Genomic DNA, 19291 nt, shown 5'->3' with positions numbered 1-19291 from the left:
AAACATCCCCACACCCACGATTTATCCCCACAACCCAAGACAAGAATGAAGAAAATAAGACATTGAGCAAAGTGATTGGAGGTAGAACTAGTCTTAATTCCTTTCTCCCAAGAGAAAGGGAAACCCATCAATGATTTTAAAAATTAATCATACTTCAAACTACAGACTTAATTATCTAGAAGGGGCAATGGGCGACTGAATGTATCAAACAGAATAAACAAGACTCTCAGTCAGTTCTGAGTGTTTATTTTTCATCTCCAAAGTGGGGGAAAAATCTTTTAGTTGATTAAATAAATTCCAAATGAAGATTAAAAAAGACCCACCCTTTTAAAAAGCCAATGACATTCTAAATCTTATTACCAGAGAATTCTTTTCAGAGGATCATAGATTTTGAGTTTAGGGCCTTTAAGCTTACTCCCTGTTTTACAACTGTGGAAACTGAAGCCCAGAGAAGTTGTGAGTTTTCCAGCATCGCACAGCTAGTCAATGTCTGAGGAAACCTTTCAGCTCTGATCTTCCTGATTCCAAGTCCATTGTCCTGCACAAGACAGTTCACGGTCAGACTGATTTTGAGGTGAACACAATGTAGACCATTAACTTGCTTGGAATCCAATCTCCATGCACAACAAGGGCAACCCCAAACACTTCATTTTCTTTTTCCCAGTTGATGGGTCAGCCAGCTTTCCCTATCCTGAGTGCACCCCTTTGCAGTTAGCTAACCCATAGTAACTTTTCCTTTGAATGTTACTCAGTTTCAATTTTTCCACCCTCAACAAAAAGTAACAGACACCAGCAAATTCATGCAAAATCTTTATTTGGAACATGTGCATTAGGTAGCAGGGTTAATTACCCTTAAATAGTAATATAGTAAAGCAACACAGTATTTACATTGTGCAGAGAAATACAAAGCTCTTTGAAGACATTCATCCCATTACATTTTACAAATATTCCATTTGCTTACTTGATTCTTCCCCTGCCCTGAATGTCCCCTTTGCTGCCCCTTCTCACCATGCATTCTCTTGGACCAGATGACCTGTAGCCATGGTTCAGAGCTGGCAACAAGCCATTATGTGCTGCTGCAGCTTGCCATGGGGCTCCTTTATCTGTTTTCTGGAGTTATGTCACTGACACATGTGGGCAGACTCAGACTAGTCTTGGTTCACCAGGGTGCTTGTTTTTGCTACATTTCAGAGATTTCTCTGATTATTTTCTCCGTCAGGCCTCGGTGTGATGGTTGGGATTTCTGTTGACCCAGGTGAAAAAGACCTCATTTAGTTTGTAATCTTAAGGTTACTGCCATCTCACCTGGCTAGGATATATCATTTTTATTTCTAATTTCTGCCATATGCTGTTCATGTTTGCTTTGCCTTCCCTTCCACTCCAAGACAGTGAGGACTAATAGCAAGTTTCTGATAGTGTGGGTTGGAGAGTAAAGGGATATATAAGGAAGCTGAGCTGTTTCTTTGACTCAGCAGCTGAGACCTAGGGGGCTTGGCTTTCATATGGGAAAGAGAATTATCTTATGGAAAACTGCCTGGCCTCCCTACCCCAAATCAGGGCTTTTGTGCTAATGGGCTCCAGTTCAAGTTTTTGTATTGGTTTCTTAATAGGGCCACCTAATAAAAAGGCCCCAAGTCTTCTATATGATATTGTCTGAGCTCACGAGAGCTCCAAAGCCAGCATTAACATAGAGAACTCTCAATCTTTCCCCCTACCCAAGACTGTTAGTCTCCAACTTGCAGCACCCTTCATATTATACTGAAAGAACTTTTGCTGAAAAGGGATATAATTTAAATTCTCATTCTCTCTCTCTCTCTCTCTCTCTCTCTCTCTCTCTCTCTCTCTCTCTCTCTCTCTCTCTCTCTCTTTCTCTGCCTGTCACCCCCTCTCTCACTTTCTCTCTGCCTGTCTACTCCCCCTCCCTCTCTTTCTTCTGCTTTATCATCTCCCTATTCTTGGCCTGATCAGTACTGGCCAGAGAGAAACATCCCACTCTTTGGAAAGACCTCCCACTGTGCAGATTCTTAAAGGTCATTTGGAATGTTTTTCCTAAATCCAGTTTAGAGTAGCAATTCTACTCCCATAAACAGATGCACAAAATATATAGCTTGAGTGGAAAAAAAAGACACACAAAAATTCCTCACTCAAGCAATAGCTTAGCCCCATCCCACCCCCTCCTCTTAAATCCTGTCTCCATTCATGGATGGATCAGGCAGTCACTATTTTAAGCAGAATAATGGCCCCAAATATGAAAGTTTTTGTTTACAAAAACTTAGGACATCAGAAATTCCTCAAAGTCAAGTATTTCTATAACTATGATCTTGTGACATTTATCACTTTCCAAGAGATGTTAACCTTGATACTTAATTCTGCATTACCCAGTAACTTTTAACAAAGATGGCCAATGATCACAAATATATTCTTTGAAAGTTGCTGCACTAAACCTGGGTTCCTTCTAGTCACTTGTTCTGATATGAATCAAAGCCTGGTTTTCTTTCCAGTCATTAGCATTCCCTAGTCTGCTGCTATCATCCTAGCAGTAAAAACTTCATGATGAACACTTGCCAGAAAAAGTCACTGTTTCACTCTCTAAAAGTGATTAGGGTTACTTCAAGCTATCTCATTGATGAGCCACTTGAATTTGTGATGGGTGTTGTTAAAATGCATCCTATTTCATGGGATAGGTTATTGCACAGCTCAAAATATGTTCCATGAATTTAGACTAGTTTATTTCACCATGATGATTTTAAATAATAGTGGCCTTTCACCAAGAAAAAAATAGATTTAAATATTAAGGCTCTGATGATCAGTGTGGGCATTCCCTCCTTTCTGTAATGAAATAGTATACCTCCCACTAATAACATCTACCCTAATCAAACTGACCAACAAATCCAATGACACTGAAAGAAAAGAGTCTCAAAAAATCCACTGGGCCAGAAAAGTTATACACAACAGAGGTGGTGGTGGTGATGGTGATGGGAACTGCAGGCTTCCCAGAGGGAAATCTTTACACATATGGTTGGTACTTTCTAGGACAAGCTGTGGATATAGCAAAGAACACAGGGAAATAATGTTAAAATGCATTATTTTCAATCAATCAAAAGTTTGCTATAAGACAAGGAAAATCAGAACCAAGTAGTCACTGGTTAAATTGATTTTCTTTCCTTTTTAAATCATCATCTACTTCTTTTTCACATATGATTCTTCTATAATCACTTTAATAAATAAACTTTAATCTTTTAAGCCCCCAAACTTTTGATATATGATTATCAATGGCCATATTTACCAAGAAAATAATTTGGCAAGTAGGTAATATTAAAATTGCTCATTATAGTTAAATCAGGTACTTAATCAATTATGCTCCATTTAATGGGGAAAAATGTTCACAATTTATTGATGTTGTTGGCTTCAAATAAACCATATTTTGGGGTAATATCTCAAAATCATGATCTTCTATATTTCCTAAATTATCTGTCTACCATAAAGGAATAAGAAATTTCATTTCCTGTTCTTACTTTTTCTTGTGTTCCCATTCCCTCTGCCTCTCTTCCCCACCCCTCATGGACATTAGGAGGAATCTGGAGTGCTCAGTTTTTCTTCTTTCTAATCACTTCTAGGACATTTCTAATTTGAATATATTTAGGAAATAAGTCGATAGTTTAGCAAGGGATAAGGTTAGTTTATTTTTGGAAAAAAAAGATTCTTCCCACTTTCTAAATGTATAAAGGGCACCAAGTCCCAAATAGACTTGTCAAGTGGTTCAGTTTCAGGCCAATTGGCCCAACACTAATCTAAGTGGTTAACCAATGATCAAAGTTTTAGTGAACCATTCCCCACTAACGCCTTTCCCAGAAAGAGTAATTCTGTGGCTATTCTAAGCAGTAACCTGGCCCTGGTTCCTACTGATAGGAATGCTATATCTTGTAATACAAAATGTAATTGTAGCTAGAAAAGCCAAAACTTAAAATAAATAATATAATATGGCCCAAGATCATTCGTTATTTTATCTGAGGGGATTTTGAAGAATGATTTACATGGATCTTATTTTGTTTATAATAAGCTAAATATATAAAGTTCTTCTTTAAAAAAAATCACACAGTACAGATATAAAAGGAATTGTTTAAAGCACCACAAGGATTGTTTTTGGGGCCAAATTACAGACCACCCATAAATGATCATTTCAGGAAGTTGAGAAGAATAAAAATAGATAAGGACATTTTTTGAGAATGGACAATGTAAGAGACAACTCTCCTGCAAGGAAGAAGGGGGATGGAAGCAAGAAACCTTCAAATGAATGTTAGCAAACCAGAATATCTTACAAAGAGAGTGGACAGAAACACATAAAAAATTCATAAATAAACTTTGTGCAGATTAATGCAATATTAAACACAGCAGAATGTACAAGCCTCAAAATACTCTTTGAAATACCACATATTTAATGTCTCTAAGCAATATTTTTAATACAGAGACAAATTTAGAATCATTCCAGGTAAAAATCTGTGTGTGTGTGTGTGTGTGGTGGTGGTGGTCAGGGGATTGAAAAGTGTTGGATGGATTGGAGAAAGTGTATTTTGGGACTGTACAATCAGATACAATAAGAAATCACTTTTTGGTCATTCTAGTTAATCTGGCACCAGGATTGGAGGATTTTTTTTTTAGCTCTATCCTGAAAGGGATGACTTTCAAAAATACCCCATAAGCTATATTTGAGAAAAATCTTTGTGAAAAATTCATTTTAAAAAGAGTTAATTAACCCTATAATATTTATATATATATAGACATCTCTTTTCACAACAAAATCCAAGTGGCAGCATTGTATACGAAAGAGAGATATAACATATACATTAGAACATCCAACTGAACCCTCCTTGGGGTTCCCTTCACACAAAGGGATACAGATTCTTTTAAATATAATACTTCTTTAAAAATCTGCCACCAAACAATAGTTTACATCATAGAAAAATAGTATTTCTCTAAAAAGAAATATAGTTACTTTGTTAAAATGGGCTATTTTAAATCAGCAATTTTTTTTTCATATAAAAGAATTTCTAAACATCCGTACAGAAAATAAAAGTAGATAATACTGAGTGCAAAACCCACAATAGTATTTTGTTTGCAACTGACCAAAATCTTTAGTTGCTCCATAAATAATATTCTTTGACCATTATGGCTATCCCTTAGGAGCTTATAAGATATTGCTTTTATTCCCTAAATGTGGCGAGTTTACTTATGTAATTAAAGCAAATTATTTTTGACAGTAGGTGGCCAAACTGATTGTAAAAAGATCAGCCTCTAAGCTTATGTTCATTCCACATTTCCCCATAACTCAAAAGTGCAGAAGGACTCTTAGAAACAGTCTATCTCCAAGATTCCATCCCATAAACATAAAGCTTGAACTTTAGAGATTCAGAAAGGGAGCTAACACATTCACATTCTTTTTCCAGATCATTTTCATAGTATTACCATGTCTAACCTTTAACCCTGAAGGACTAGTTGAACTACCTCACTTCATCTCATTTACATCTTAGTTGCCTCCATCGATGTGAAAATACCTTGACAAAAGTAGGCACAACTTAATTAGAACGGCGACAGGAACAGGTGTCACTTCAAAGGGCAAAATTTTCATTATCTCCACAAAACAGCTCTAGAAGAATGATTAATTCTATCGGCAGTGGTAAAGGCTTTATCAATACAGCAAAACTAGTCATGATTTCTAAGCAAACGCCTGGGCCAGGCAGACTGATCAGCCCCGAATTGGAGAATACTTAATGAGAGGGCTGGAGTGTTCGACATTTGCACAGGCGTTCATATCAGACTCTTTCAACTCGGCTAGGATCATATGTATCTGTAAAAGTCAAAAAAAGGAAATAATCAGTAACAGATTAACCACTTTTTAATCCTCATCCATTTAGCAAGAGCAAAAGAGAAAAAAAAACAACAACATTGTCTTCTTCCTTCTTTCCCTATTTTTAATAAGTGTCTAAATCAATTTCAATTATTTCTGCAAGTCTGTTTACTCTGGACTTGGGATGTGAATTTCAACTGATGTTTAAAAGGAAGCACATTCAAGTCATTAAGTGAGAGGCGGGCCACAGAGGGGAAGTAGTAAATAACATTTTGAGAGATTTTTTTTTCTTCTGTTGTTCAAAATGTAATACAATTAACTTTGAAACAAGCTGACTTCTGTTGTGTTCATTTGTGGCTAAGAATGCCTTTTGGTTTTCAGTTACATATGCTTAACACAATGTACCAACTTCTCCAAGTGAGCCTGAATTTCCGTCCTGAAGTCAAATGCTACAACTTGTTGGCTTGAAGGACACACAATTCTTGGCTGCTTGCCACACATTCCCTGAAAGGGACAAGAGAAGGAAGCTGATCCCTAGCCAGAAAGAGGGGGCCTTCTGCCCTTAGGACCCCAGTCATGGGCGTACTTGGATGCATGGGAACTCTGCATTGTACTTGGCTCAGCTTCTGGATTAACCCAGTTTCCAGTCCCAAACTGGGCACTCACATTCATTCTTTCTCTCTCTCTCTCTCTCTCTCACTGTTTATGTCTCTCTCTCTCTCTCTCTCTCTCTCTCTCTCTCTCTCTCTCTCTCTCTCTCTCTCTCTCTCTCTCTTTCTGTCTGTCTGTCTGTTTCTCTCTCTCTCTCCCCCATTAATTAAATATGAAAAATACATGATCCATAACCCTTTTGTTCTACTAAATAGCATTCTATTAGACTCAAAGTAAGGCGACATTCTTTGGAGTTCCATTCCAGCTCTAATAGTATGATTCTACCATTCTCTCCTGGGATGCTAGTTTTGGACATACTGCATTCAAAATGGCTTCATTTCATGAATTATCAGCTGAATTTTTCTTCTTTTAAAAATAAAAAGAAGATAAGAATGTTGAAAAACTGCCTGGAAGGAAGGCTGCCACAGTTTGGAAGTTTTAAAAACAAGATGCTATAGCCTCTGCTCTCAGGAGGCAGTAAGTGCTATGATAGGAACACAATGGATTTAAGCATCAGGAGACCAGTTTGCTAACTAAGATCATATAATTGCTATATCTCAACTCTGTTGAGCCTCATTTTTCTCATCTGCCAAATGTGTTTAAATGCCTATTATGTACCATGCACTGGGTTAAAAGCATTTTATAAATATTATCTCATTTGATCTTTACTAATAACTTTTTGATGTAAATACTATTATTATCCCCATTTTACAGTTGTGGAAACTGAAACAGATAAAAGTTAAAGGACTTGTTTAGGGTCACACAGCTAGTGTCTCAGGCTGGATTTAAATTCAGATCTTCTTGACTCCAGATTCGGTATTCAATCCTTTTTAACATTTTCGCTGCTTATTTCCCAAGTGTTTTGAGGATCACATATGTCATACCTATAAAGCATTTTGTGGTCTTAACACAATATATTTGTTATCATATTATTTCTGCTTTCCCTCTGTCTTGCTGTATCTCATGTAGAACATGTAGTCAGTACAGTAATGTCTTTACCATCAGAATGTATTCAATAATCATTTCATTTTCCTCAACTCAGCTATATTGCTAAGAAGATTGAAATAATTTTGCATATATGTGTTTAGGGCATCCTGAGTCAGTAAAGATTGAGATACTTAAAGGGCTAGGCAATTTCTGTACTTAACACAATACTTTCTATGTTAAGAAGCACCTCTCCCCATGTCTTCTTCTGACATTCAACACTCAGAATAATATTCACTGCTAATGTGAGAGATTCAAACATGAACCAGAAAATGATGAGCTTTCGGTCTGGAGTTGTACTAGACCTCTTGCTGGGTTAGTTTCTTTGAGGAATCTTTGGTTAACAAAGCCTGGTTTCCCTACCACCCACAATGAAAAAAGGGAGACTTTTCATTCATGAAAGTTTGAAAATGTCAAACTTGCTACTCACTGGAGGCCTGAAAATATAAATCCTTCCTAAATGCCAAGTTAATTGGCTGTCAGCTAGATAATACGTCTTTACAGAGCACTTCCATGACACTTAGGGTCCTGAGCAGCTGCAGCCCAGAGTACTCACTGGATAAACGTTGTCTGGAGTCACCAAAGACTCCTTCCAGAGTCTGTCAACAAGACAAACAACAACAACAACAACAACAACAACAACAACAACAACAACAACAACATCATTCATATATCACTTTTAGGTTTGCAAAGCACTTCATAATTATCTCATTTTATCCTCACAATAATCCTGAAGGGTAGGAGGAGGTGGTATTATTGTCCCCACTGTGTATAGTTGAGGAAGCCAAGAGAAATAGAGAGTGAGAGAAGAGATTAAGTGACTTTTCTAGAATCACAAAGCTAAGACATGTCTAAGTGATTTGAATTCAATTTCTGACTCTGGTCCCAGAATCCTACCTACTCACTGTCACCTACTTATCTAAGCCAGACTAAGACTTGTTGGATTTCCTAGAGGCTGCTGATAGCTATCTCTAGCTCAAAGCTTCTTAAACTGTGGGTCAGGACCAAATAGAATCCCTTTGAATGTGTGAGTTGTAAAATTATGATTTATTATCAGTAAATATCAGATTTATATTCCTATTTTATATAGTTCCATAATCATGATCACATAAAAATTTCTCAGGTGAAAAGGCTCACAAGCAGAAAAAAGTTTAAGAAGTCTGGCTCTTGCTGACCTACTCGTGGGCAGACAGCCACTGAGCTGGAAGATTCACAGATTGAGTGGATATCTGAATGGGGTGTTATAAACCCAAACTGTAAACAAGACCTTGATTTTGCAGACTCTGTTAAGTTCCATCTGCTTCTGTTCCATAAGTCAAGTGCTTCTAAAGTCTTCCTATCTGCTAAGCTCTTTGCTAGGGACTGAGAAAATAAAGTACAAAATAACATAGGACCTTGACCTCAATGAGATTACATACTTGCTTCGTACAAGGAAACTAGATGGCAACATAATACATAGTATTCCAGCCAATTGCTGGGCCTGGAGTCAAGAAGACGCCTCTTTATGAATTCAAATCTGGCCTCAGATACTTAATAGCTGTGTGATTCTGGGTAAGTCACTTTGCTCTGTTTGCCTCAGTTTCTTCATCTGTGAATTGAGCTGGAGAAGGAAATGGTAGACCTACTGGAGTGGTCCAGTATTTTTGCCAAGAAAATCCTAATGGACATGACTGAATGGACATGAAGAGCTGGACATGTCTGAAAAGCAGCTGAACACATGCTTCAGTTTGTGACAGTTTCTTGATAGTAGCTCATGGTGGTAAGCCACTAACAACTTAATGGTGGCTTAATTGAGCCATCAATACTCCTCTGCTGGGTTGGGAAATAGAAAAACTTGGACACATATGAGATTATATATGAGATTCTTTTTTCTTTTGAGACTGGGTCTCTATCTTATTCAGGCTAAAAGTATGGTACCGACTCATAGGCCTACCTAGTAATTATCTGGTGTCCAGAAGGACTTTTTCCTGATCCATTTTCCAATCTCTGTCAGCTCTCCATTCCTTGGGCATTCCTAGCAGTTCACCATCTTAATGCTGAATTTTACATGGACACCCAATGTGTACTACAGCTCAGAACTCCCAACTTCAAGAGATTGTCCCACTTGGCCTCCCTGATAGAGAGTACAAGTGTGAGCCACCATCCCCAACCATAGATGAGATCTTTAGACTTCTCTCTCTTTTAAGGAACCCCTCTTGTCAGGATAGCTAGGAAGCACTCAATAAATCCCTGTTGAATTGAATCACGCAACAAAGGCTGCAAAAACAAATGGGCTGAACTCAATACCGTTCCAAAAGTAATTCAGCATTGGACAACACAATCCATATGCAAGCTGGATCTACTAGTGAGTCAGTTCCAAAAGGAAGAATAAGACAGCACGGAACCAGCTATATAATCCTTCCATCCACAATGAAGGTACTTCGGTTCAGGGAAAGAGATAATAGCACACAATAAAGGCAAGAAAGTCCAGGATATAATCTCATAAGGACCTCTATTTTATGTGTTTAGGCTGAAGTAGAAAATCTCCTGTCAGGGACGGAGGTGGAGAAGAGAAGCCCTAACACTTGGGTAGACCATCCAGCCCAATCTCTCATTTTATAGATGAGAAAACTGAAGCCTAGAGAGGTGGTCTGGTGCCATGATGTTGGCTCCACAGAGTTTGTTTCTGCTAATATTCAGCCCTCTTTAAGATATATCATATTGATGACTTTTTTCCCTTTTTAAACAGTGTAGAGACTGGGAGAAAAGAGTTGCTTAAAAAAATTTCAGGGACAACACAGATCCAGAGCTAGAAGGGACACTGAATGTATCTAGTCCCTTCATTTTACAAAGAAATTGAAATTCAAAAAGGTTAGATGACCAAGAAAAGTCACACCATGAGTAAGTGTGAAGGTGAGATTTGAATCCATGTCCTTTGACTACAAAACAAATGCTCTTTCCTCCATATCATACCACTGCTAAGCCAAAAAGTACATCTGCTTACCTCAGTTTCCTCACTTGTAAAATGAGGATAATAATAGCATCCATCTCCCAGGAGTGTTATAAGGATCAAATGAGATGTTTATCGAGCATTTGGCATAGCACCAGGCATACATTAAGTGATTAATAAATGCTCATTTCCTCTCTCCCTCCCTCTGTTGCTATAGACAAACTGTACAGCATGCCATTTATGTGCACTCAGTCTAATGTGAAGCATTATGAAATGCAAAGCCTTCACGATTCATTTGTTTAACATAGTCAGGTGTGTAGGACCAAGTCCTAGGCCAGCCCTTTTTGACTGTGCTAGCTCTCCTCAGCTTTTAATTCCTCTGTTTAATTCCTCTGCTTAATGGGCACCGAAAATGAATAAGAGAAAGGAAACAAAAACACATCTGCCAAGTGTAGCCTGTGAGAGACATGGCATGAGAGACAGGACCCTCACTTATTTGTGAATTATCTAGGAGAGTTCAGCACATAAGAAATTATGAGAGTTTCTGCTCTAATCCTTATTTATTAAGGGTTTTGTTTTATTCAGTAAGGCAGCAAGCTAGAGTCCTCTGCCTAAAGCCAAAAAACCCAATATTCCCATCCAGTCTCAGACACATTAGCTGTATGGCCCTTGGCAAGTCATTTAATATTTGCCTGCCTCAGTTTCTTCATTGATAAATAGTAGTACCTCTCTCCCACGGCTGTTGTGAGGATCAAAGGGGAAAATATCTGTAAAACCCTTGATTACAGAAGGGCCTTAGTACACATTTAATAAATGTTTGTTCTTCCCTTTCCACTCCCAACTTCCTCTTTACATTAGTCTAAAATTTTGAATTTAACAGAGCATTATTTCTTTCAAAAAACTAGGAGAGCTTAACAATGAAAGGACAAAGTCTTAGATTTCTAGTCACCTGAAAAGAAACCCAGTGACTAAATGGGTCCACTAGACTGTCTAGGGGCTCCATGATATAAAGTAAAAAATGTCCCTAGTCCAGAATATTCTTTTATAAAATAATATTTTTTTGTTTTAAATCAATAATTATTCTCCAATTCATTTGATCCACATGCCAAATTTCACATGTTGGTTTTTCTTAAAGCAGGACGAGGTTATTTCTTATATTCTGAAAAGCAGTGTGACCTAGGGGCTAGAAGACTACCTTTGAAATCAGAAAGACCTGTGGGTAAGAGAAAGTAGTGCCTCTGACACCTACTATCTTTGTGACCACAGACAAGTCCATTAAAATTTTGCAGTGACCCTAGTCAACTTTCTTTGGCCACACAAATTAAAAACAAATTGATAATCTGCCTTGGTAAAGGGGGTCTCTATGTCAAGAGTTCCCCCACACCACAGAAATCATATTTCCCAAAAGGATTCTAAGACAAGACAGATTGTACCCTTCCCTAAGAAAGCATCACTCAAATGTTAATGCTACTTACCTAGGCAAAAAAAATCTTGCTCTGAATTCTTCTTTGCACTATGTACTGTCTGATGGCCATTTTCTTCAAGAGATATGATGTGCTTCGACACAGCATTAGCATCCTCCACTTTGTGTCCTGGGTCACTGCCGTTCAAAGAACCAAAGTTCCTTTTCGGTCCTTCCAGTCTCCTCTGAATTTTCTCTTCCTCTGTCTCCTCCCCAGAATCCGTGCTCTTAGAACTGAGACGCCTAATTCGAGAAATGGAATCTACTTCCTTCATTCTCATTAGCCGATCCACAGCTGTTTTGGTCGGGGGGCTGACTAATTTCTCTTGGATAGTTTCAATCACCTTGGAGGTGCTTCTGAATTTCTTTTCTGAGCCCATCCCGGTAGAGTTTCTTTCCAGATAATGAAACAAAGTTGACTTGTAGGACTGATTTGTCCTGAGGTCCTTTTGATCATGGAGCTTAGATGATGATTTGGGCTCAAATTCAGAGACCAAAGAATTAATGGTGTCATCACCATTTCCATCTGAGTTTAGTTCAGAATCTTGGCGAATTACACGTGTCTTCAAATGTGTGTCTCTCTCTCCTACAAAGAGAGGGCTTTCGGTCCAGCCACACTTTCTCCTGCTATCAAAAGCACTTTTTGATGATGTGGTCTCAGGGGGATTTGGCTGCACCAAATTATATGATGTTTCTACTGCTGGAAAATCAGCCTTGGGAATATTTTCAGCAGGACCGGGAGGAAGGTTTGTCCCCTTGTCCTTGTTACCATGGATGAGGGACTCCACTGCTACTTCTATGCCCAGAATCCGTGCAGCCCGTGTTTGAAGAGGTTCATTAGGAGGGATTTCTATTGCACCTGGTTTTTCTAAAATGCCATCTAGCTTGTTGGGCCTATGCACAGGACCCATATCATGCTCCACAAACTTTATTTCTGGTTCAGACAGACCCTGGGTTTTGTTCACTAAAGAAATCTGCCCTTCTGACTCCCTCTCTTTAACTCCATCACTCCTGGGATGAATCATCTGGCTTGGTTGTAAAGAATTTAATACATCGCTATATTGCCTATTTTCTTGGGGCTCTCTTATGTCAGTTGGGTAGCTTGAGGAGTTTGGAGCTGTCTTCATCAAACTACTTGACATCATTCTTCTCCCAGGATCTGGGCTGATAGCCAATTTGTCTATTCTATACTCCATTTCCTGCTTTCTTGTTTCTGGAATCATGCTTTCAGCTAAGGGCTTGACAGATTCACCTTTGCTATCTCTTCTTTGCAAGATCTGTGCTTGGGGATAGTCACATATGTAATCAGATATCAGCTCCACACTCTTAACTCTTCCTGATTTAAATACAGGATTCTCTGGTGCTGTTATCCTTGGCTGTAGTCTAACTGTCATTTCTTGACTGGGTTCATCGGGCTTACAGTCCTTTAGGTCAGCATCAGCACCAATATCCTCCTGCATCTGTTGCTCACTTTCTGCAATTTCTCCATCAATACTGCTATTGCTTCTGCTACTATTATTACTACTTTCTTCCTGTTCTTGAAGTTCCTTGTTAAAACTTTCTAATTGACTTATTACATCCCAGGGACGACGGCTAACTGGTTTTAAGAGAAACTGACCAAAGAGCTCCTTACTATTACACGGGGCACTTGAGTCACCCTTCACCACTTGACCTTTGAATACTGGCTTAGTGTCCCTCTCATTTATATTTGCAGAGGGCCCATGAGGCTGGCTTTGGCCTGCTTTTGATATAGGAATCGTGGATGAAGCAGTCCTCGAGAAAGCACTATTGCTAGATGGACTGAAGTACATTTGACCTTTCAGATTGCAGGTATTTGGTCTCATCTTCCAGTCATTGGGAGGTGATGCTGTTGTCTTCAGAGTTTCAGAGGCAGAGAGTTCTGATAATTTCAGAGCAGGGTCTGATACTTTTGGAAGGGGAAGTGTGTCGTGTTGGCTCTCCATCTTTTTAGCAGGGAGAAACTGGGAGGTTTGGGATTCTTGAGTGATAGGGGTCTGCGTTTGCTGGTCTCTGTACTGGTCACCTGGCCAAGAGCCAGAATATCTGAGCTCCCTGTGTTTGATGGGATGACTGAATCTGAGGTCATTTGTTTGTTTGTACTGTTTTGGCCCTCCGAGTCCTTGTTTTTGTAACTCAGTTTTACTGGCCATATTTCCTGTAAGTGCTTGCAGCTCCAGGTCTGTGGAAGACATGCTTAAGAGACTTTGTTCTTGCAAAACCCCATTCTTATCATTGCCATTCTTTTTATCAGTATTCTGTTTTAAATCATTGTTATTCCTATCTGTATCTGGCAGATGTGGCTCTGATTTAACTGGGACAGAAACCAAGCAAAATACAGTCTCGTTCACTTTTTTCTTTGAACTTTTCTTGGTCTGAATCCCAGTTTGAAATGTTTTGAGCTTAGTTATGGTTTCACAGGTACTCTCCCGCTGTGGGATTTGGGAAGAAACCCTCCCTTTAGTGCACTGCTGACGGCTACTTCCCTTATCAGGCTGTTGTTCACTTAAAACACAATTGTCTCTTTGGTCAGGCAAGGCACAGATTTCTCTGTCTGGGGGGGTTGCTGCTGGGAGCCACCCGAGGTTAGGTGCGTACGTGGCAGGATCATTCTCACTTTTGGTTGTGGGGACTTGACTTTCGGGATGCAAAAAGGCACCATCATCTTGTGCTTGAACCCGAGCTGGGCCTTGGAAATCAGAGGGACCTGTGGTACATAGCGTTTCAAGGAATTTGGTTTGCTGGCCGAGGTCCTGATGATGGGTCATTTTGATGTGTCGAATTCGTGGGTCATTGAAGGGAATATACTGAACTGAGCTGTTACAAGCTTCCACGTGCTGGGGGTATCCAGAAAGCCCATGGGGGGGACACCCACTTGCACCATATTGATTCCCAGACCTGTAGGAGCTGGATGAAGAGTAATGGCCAGCAATGGGCTTCTCCATCATCAGCCGCTGCTGCTGCTGCTGTATGTGACCACCATACTGGAAATGAGGCACTTCGTTTAGGAAATGTGGATTTGTGTTCTGCTGGGGTGGTGACTTGTAAGATGGTGGTGGGACATACATGGGAGGCTCCAAATTTGGATCTGGGTTATAAGGGTCCTGCCTGGGCTCATTAGTTTGAGGCAGAAAAGAAACACAGTCTCTCTGGTAGTTGTCCTGATACCTGCTGGTTTCTACTCCACTTCGAGTTTGTCGATGAAGTTCATAAGACGGAGGTTTTAGGGGTCTCCCATACTTGGGCTTTTGTAAAGGAATATAGGGGTCAACCTTTTCAGGGTTTCTTAAGTATTCCAAGTTTGATGTACTATTTGTAGGATAAAATAGCATTTTAGTATCCCCTGGGAAATGGTAATCATTTATCAGAATGGGCATTTCCACACATCTTAGGCTGTCAGGGGAAAGCACTCTAGGCAATGACTGGGACTTCCCCTTGTTTTGGGAATTAAATGTATTATCTCCTTTAGTAAATGAGTACACATCTTGAAGCAGCTTCTCACCATCTCCATCAGACATCTGCCTCCCCAGTCTCCTAGGCTGGTTCCAGCTTTCAAAATTTGCATTCTGCCACTTGGGATCTCTGGCTATTTTCCAGCTGTCTTCCAAAACTGCTCTCTTCATCGTGTTTTCCAACCTCGATCCTACTTCCAACTGACCCTCTCTCACATTTCGGTTCACACCATGGGGCTCTGCCATTCTGGGGGTTTCCAGGTTTCCTCGGTCTGTATAATCCAGCAGCACACTGAAGTCTTGTCCTTTTCGTCTCCAATAGGCAAGATCTGGCTTAGGCTGAGAAGACCACTCTAATGGTGGCTGGTTATAAAACCTACAGAAAACAAACACATATGCTCTATTAAAAAACAACATATAAAAGAAATGTGCTTTTTCTTTGCCTTCTGGCCTTCCAGAAGTGAAACTTTGCTTTATTCCAAATGAATTTCCATTTCCCTTTTGTTAATTACTCCCTCTCAGATTGCACTAATTTTTTTTTTTTTTGGAAAGACTGGACAGATCATGATTACTAGGATAACTATTTGTTTTAACATCCAGCTATTTAGGGATTAGAATAGCTCCCTATGAAGAGGCAAAGGTACAAGCCCACTGTCTATCATAGCCAAATTAGAATGCAGCACAGTAAACATTGTTCCAATCATTTAAGCCCTTAAGCTTGGTAGTATTGATAGTGTTGCTGGGCTAGCAGGTGAAGGCAAGGTGGAAAAGTTCAGAATGGCCATTATCAGGAAATTCAAGGTTTAGTGAGGTAGGCTGGCAATGAGGCAAATTATGATCAGCATTGTTTTCTGTGCCCTCTCTCCTCATTTGTATTACCCTCATTTCCTCCTCACTAAACACATAAAACCCCCTTGCAGAAATTTTTCTCTCTCATATCAGGTCATTGGATTTCTATACTTTGAAAATCAGGCTCCATCATGCTAACTTCTGGCACTCATTCTTGGGTCTAACATTTGGTTTATTCTTGTTCCCTTCATGATACGGATCCTCATTTCCTCTACCATCTTTCTCCCACCAAAGTGTCCCTTGGGTGGCCATAATATAAGAAACATAGCAAGCATAGGTATGGGCCAAAATGGTAGCAGAAAAGATTTGATTTTAGGAGGCTCAAAGAAGAGAGTTGACCTAGAAATCTGCCAAGAGTAAATGTGGATGGCTTTTTTTCTCACTATGTTTGGTGAGAAGATTCTAGATGCCATACAAAACTTTCTCTTAAATTGCAATTTGCTAAATGTCTCTCTTTATCCGCAGGGGTCCTCGAACTTTTTAAATAGGGAGCTAGTTCACTGTCCCTCAGACTGTTGGAGGGCTGGACTATAGTAAAAACAAAAACTTTGTTTTGTGGGTCTTTAAGTAAAGAAACTTCATAGCCCTGGGTGAGAGGGATAAATGTCCTCAGCTGCTGCATCTGGCCCATGGGCCATAGTTTGAGGACCCCATCCTAAGGCAAATAAATACCACTACTATCAAAAAAAAGTTTCTGAAGAAGCTCTCAGTTAGGTGTAGTATAAAATGTTAAGGGACGATATATTAGTGTCCAGAGACTAGAATTTTATTATATAATAAAAATTCAGTTATCTAGAATGCTGAGGAGAAACAAGTGATCTAGTGAGTAAATAGTTAAACAGAAAACTGTTTCAATTCTTGTCATAAAAGGCTTTCAAAGATAAATTACTTCTCTTTCTGCACAGTGTCTTGAAGGTTACTTGAGAACATGTAGTGCCTCAGGTTCCTATTTGTGAATATCGTCTCATTGTCTAAACTTGTAGTTAGAGGAATAAGAGAAATTAATGTGTATTCTCAGGTATTTACCTTAGTGATTACTATTTTGGGGGACATAATTTCTGATACAAACAGTTTTCCAGTGATTTAACTCCTTTCTCCTAAAAGTTGAAATCAATTAAAGTTCTTGAGTAGGGAATGTTAGTTGGGTATGGCAAGACCGAATTACATGGAAATTAGATGCACTTCAATAGAAACAGTCTATTAAATAGTTACTTTAAGAAATGACATCAGTGTCAAGTTCTGAAAAAAAAAGATTAATTTCCCTGAAATCCTGTTTATTTTAGGTAGAACACTGCCCTCATGAACCAGAACTGATTCTGAAAAGAGACGTGGGTATTGGTAGGACAAAGGAAGCCATAACTGTGTCATTTTTATTTAACTAAAAATTTTATTTCACATAACAATCCCCAAAGCTTTACAGGCACAACCAAAACCTCCCCATTTCCAAGAAGCAATCTGTACTGACTGGCTGATGGATGGGTATGCACAAGTCATCCCCTGACATTGGCCCCATTGGCTTGGAGGACATACATAATGTTCACCATCCAAGACCACCCAATAGCCCCTTCACAGCTTTGCAACTTTGCTCTTTGTGAGTTCACCAGAACATCCTCCACTGTGTTAGGGAAGGTCAGGCTGACAAGGAGAGAAGAAGTTGAAATATTTTTAAATCCTTAGGGTCAGCTGGTTATCAGAAAACTAAACTTAGCAAAACTCTACTTGGCAATGGTTTAATTCAAAGTATATAAACTTTGTAAGATACTAGAACTGTCAGAGGAACAATTAAAGAGGCAAGAAGATAAATCAGAAGTCCATGGTACATCTCTTAGGCTTGAAGAACATACAGGACAATTCTGTCTAGGCTTAAGTTGCCATATGTTCTGCAGACGATAGAGAGAAGCTGATTGCTAATGGCTGATATAGGGCAAATTTTCACTAATATGCAAAATTCCTTGCTTCTTAAGACTCTAAGCTTAGCATACAGATGTAATTTTTTTCTCTACTTCCAATCATTGTGTGATGGAAAAGATGGATTAGTCTCATGGCAAGATCAAAGGGTGTCTAATGGACAGCCCATGAGCTCCACTAGCATTCTCTTGATATGAACAGGCTTTAGCGAATGCTTCAAAGACTTAGGATGGGATTCCTTACCATAGTAGACCTATGGGTTGCAACCTGCATCATCAGAGGGAATATCCCTTATTAATGAAATTACAGCTCCATTGGAGAATGGAGCTATGTTTCACTAAAGTCTGACTTGCTGATATCCTGGAAAAGACCTGAAAAAGTTGTTAAAGAGTACATCAGCAGGCTGACTCCAAGAGGAAAAGGTTTGAGGACCAAAGGAGCAGCTAGGTAATGCCATAGTGCACAGAATACTAGACCTGAAGTCAAGAACTCATCTTCCTGAGTTCAAATTCAACCTCAGACACTTACTAGCTGGGTGATCCTGAGCAAGTCATTTAGTGTTGTTTGCTTCACTTCCCTCATCTGTAAAATGATCTGGGGAAGGAAATGTCAAACCACTCCAGTATCTTTGCCAAGAAAATCCTGAACGGGGTCAAGAAGAGTTGGACGTTACCAAAATGACTGAAAAATAATCACCACTAGAGAAACAACACAATTAAGTTTGAAAAGGGTTTGTTCACCATGATGGCCAGAGAACAGGTTTTTTTTTTGTTTGTTTGTTTGTTTGTTTTTGTTTTGTTTTTGTTTTTAGCCACAGTAGTCCTCAAAGATCATCTTTTCAAAGTAATAGGAGGATTATTTATCTCTGCAGGAGTTGGAGTGTGTGCCCTCATTGAGGAGATATTGAATATGTTGTGTATATGTGTGTGTAAGCATATATGCAACATAATGTTTCAAATATACAACAGACTTATCTCATAATCTTTAGGTCAGATATACCTCAATTAACTCTAAACACCACCTGCATATACATACACATACATATATATATATATATATATATATATACATATATATAGTCCCTACCTGAAAGGACTAAAAATAATGTAATGGAAGAAATAAGATAAATACACCTATCTTTTCAAAGGGTGCTGCTTATATCTAATGGGCATAGTATTCCACCCCTATATACC

At 39.1% G+C, this 19291-nt stretch overlaps 1 protein-coding gene across 2 annotated transcripts in view; it reads right to left on the bottom strand.

The window, feature by feature from the left end:
• Window positions 1-1918: 1918 nt before the first annotated feature.
• Window positions 1919-19291, bottom strand: part of JCAD (junctional cadherin 5 associated) — a 72363-nt gene continuing 54990 nt past the window's right edge. For both annotated transcript variants that reach the window (XM_051963550.1, XM_051963551.1), the window contains 3 exons: window positions 11885-15717; window positions 5553-5845; window positions 1919-3039 (listed from right to left, as the gene is read on the bottom strand). In XM_051963550.1, coding sequence (XP_051819510.1) covers window positions 5811-5845; window positions 11885-15717 — 3868 coding nt within the window. In that variant the 3' untranslated portion in view covers window positions 1919-3039; window positions 5553-5810. The remainder of the gene's footprint in view (window positions 3040-5552; window positions 5846-11884; window positions 15718-19291) is intronic.

Source organism: Antechinus flavipes, chromosome 5 (genome assembly GCF_016432865.1).
Source record: "Antechinus flavipes isolate AdamAnt ecotype Samford, QLD, Australia chromosome 5, AdamAnt_v2, whole genome shotgun sequence".
Classification (NCBI taxonomy): domain Eukaryota; kingdom Metazoa; phylum Chordata; class Mammalia; order Dasyuromorphia; family Dasyuridae; genus Antechinus; species Antechinus flavipes.
The sequence above is the reverse complement of the archived record's forward strand: the minus strand, read 5'-3'. Positions and strand labels throughout refer to the sequence as shown.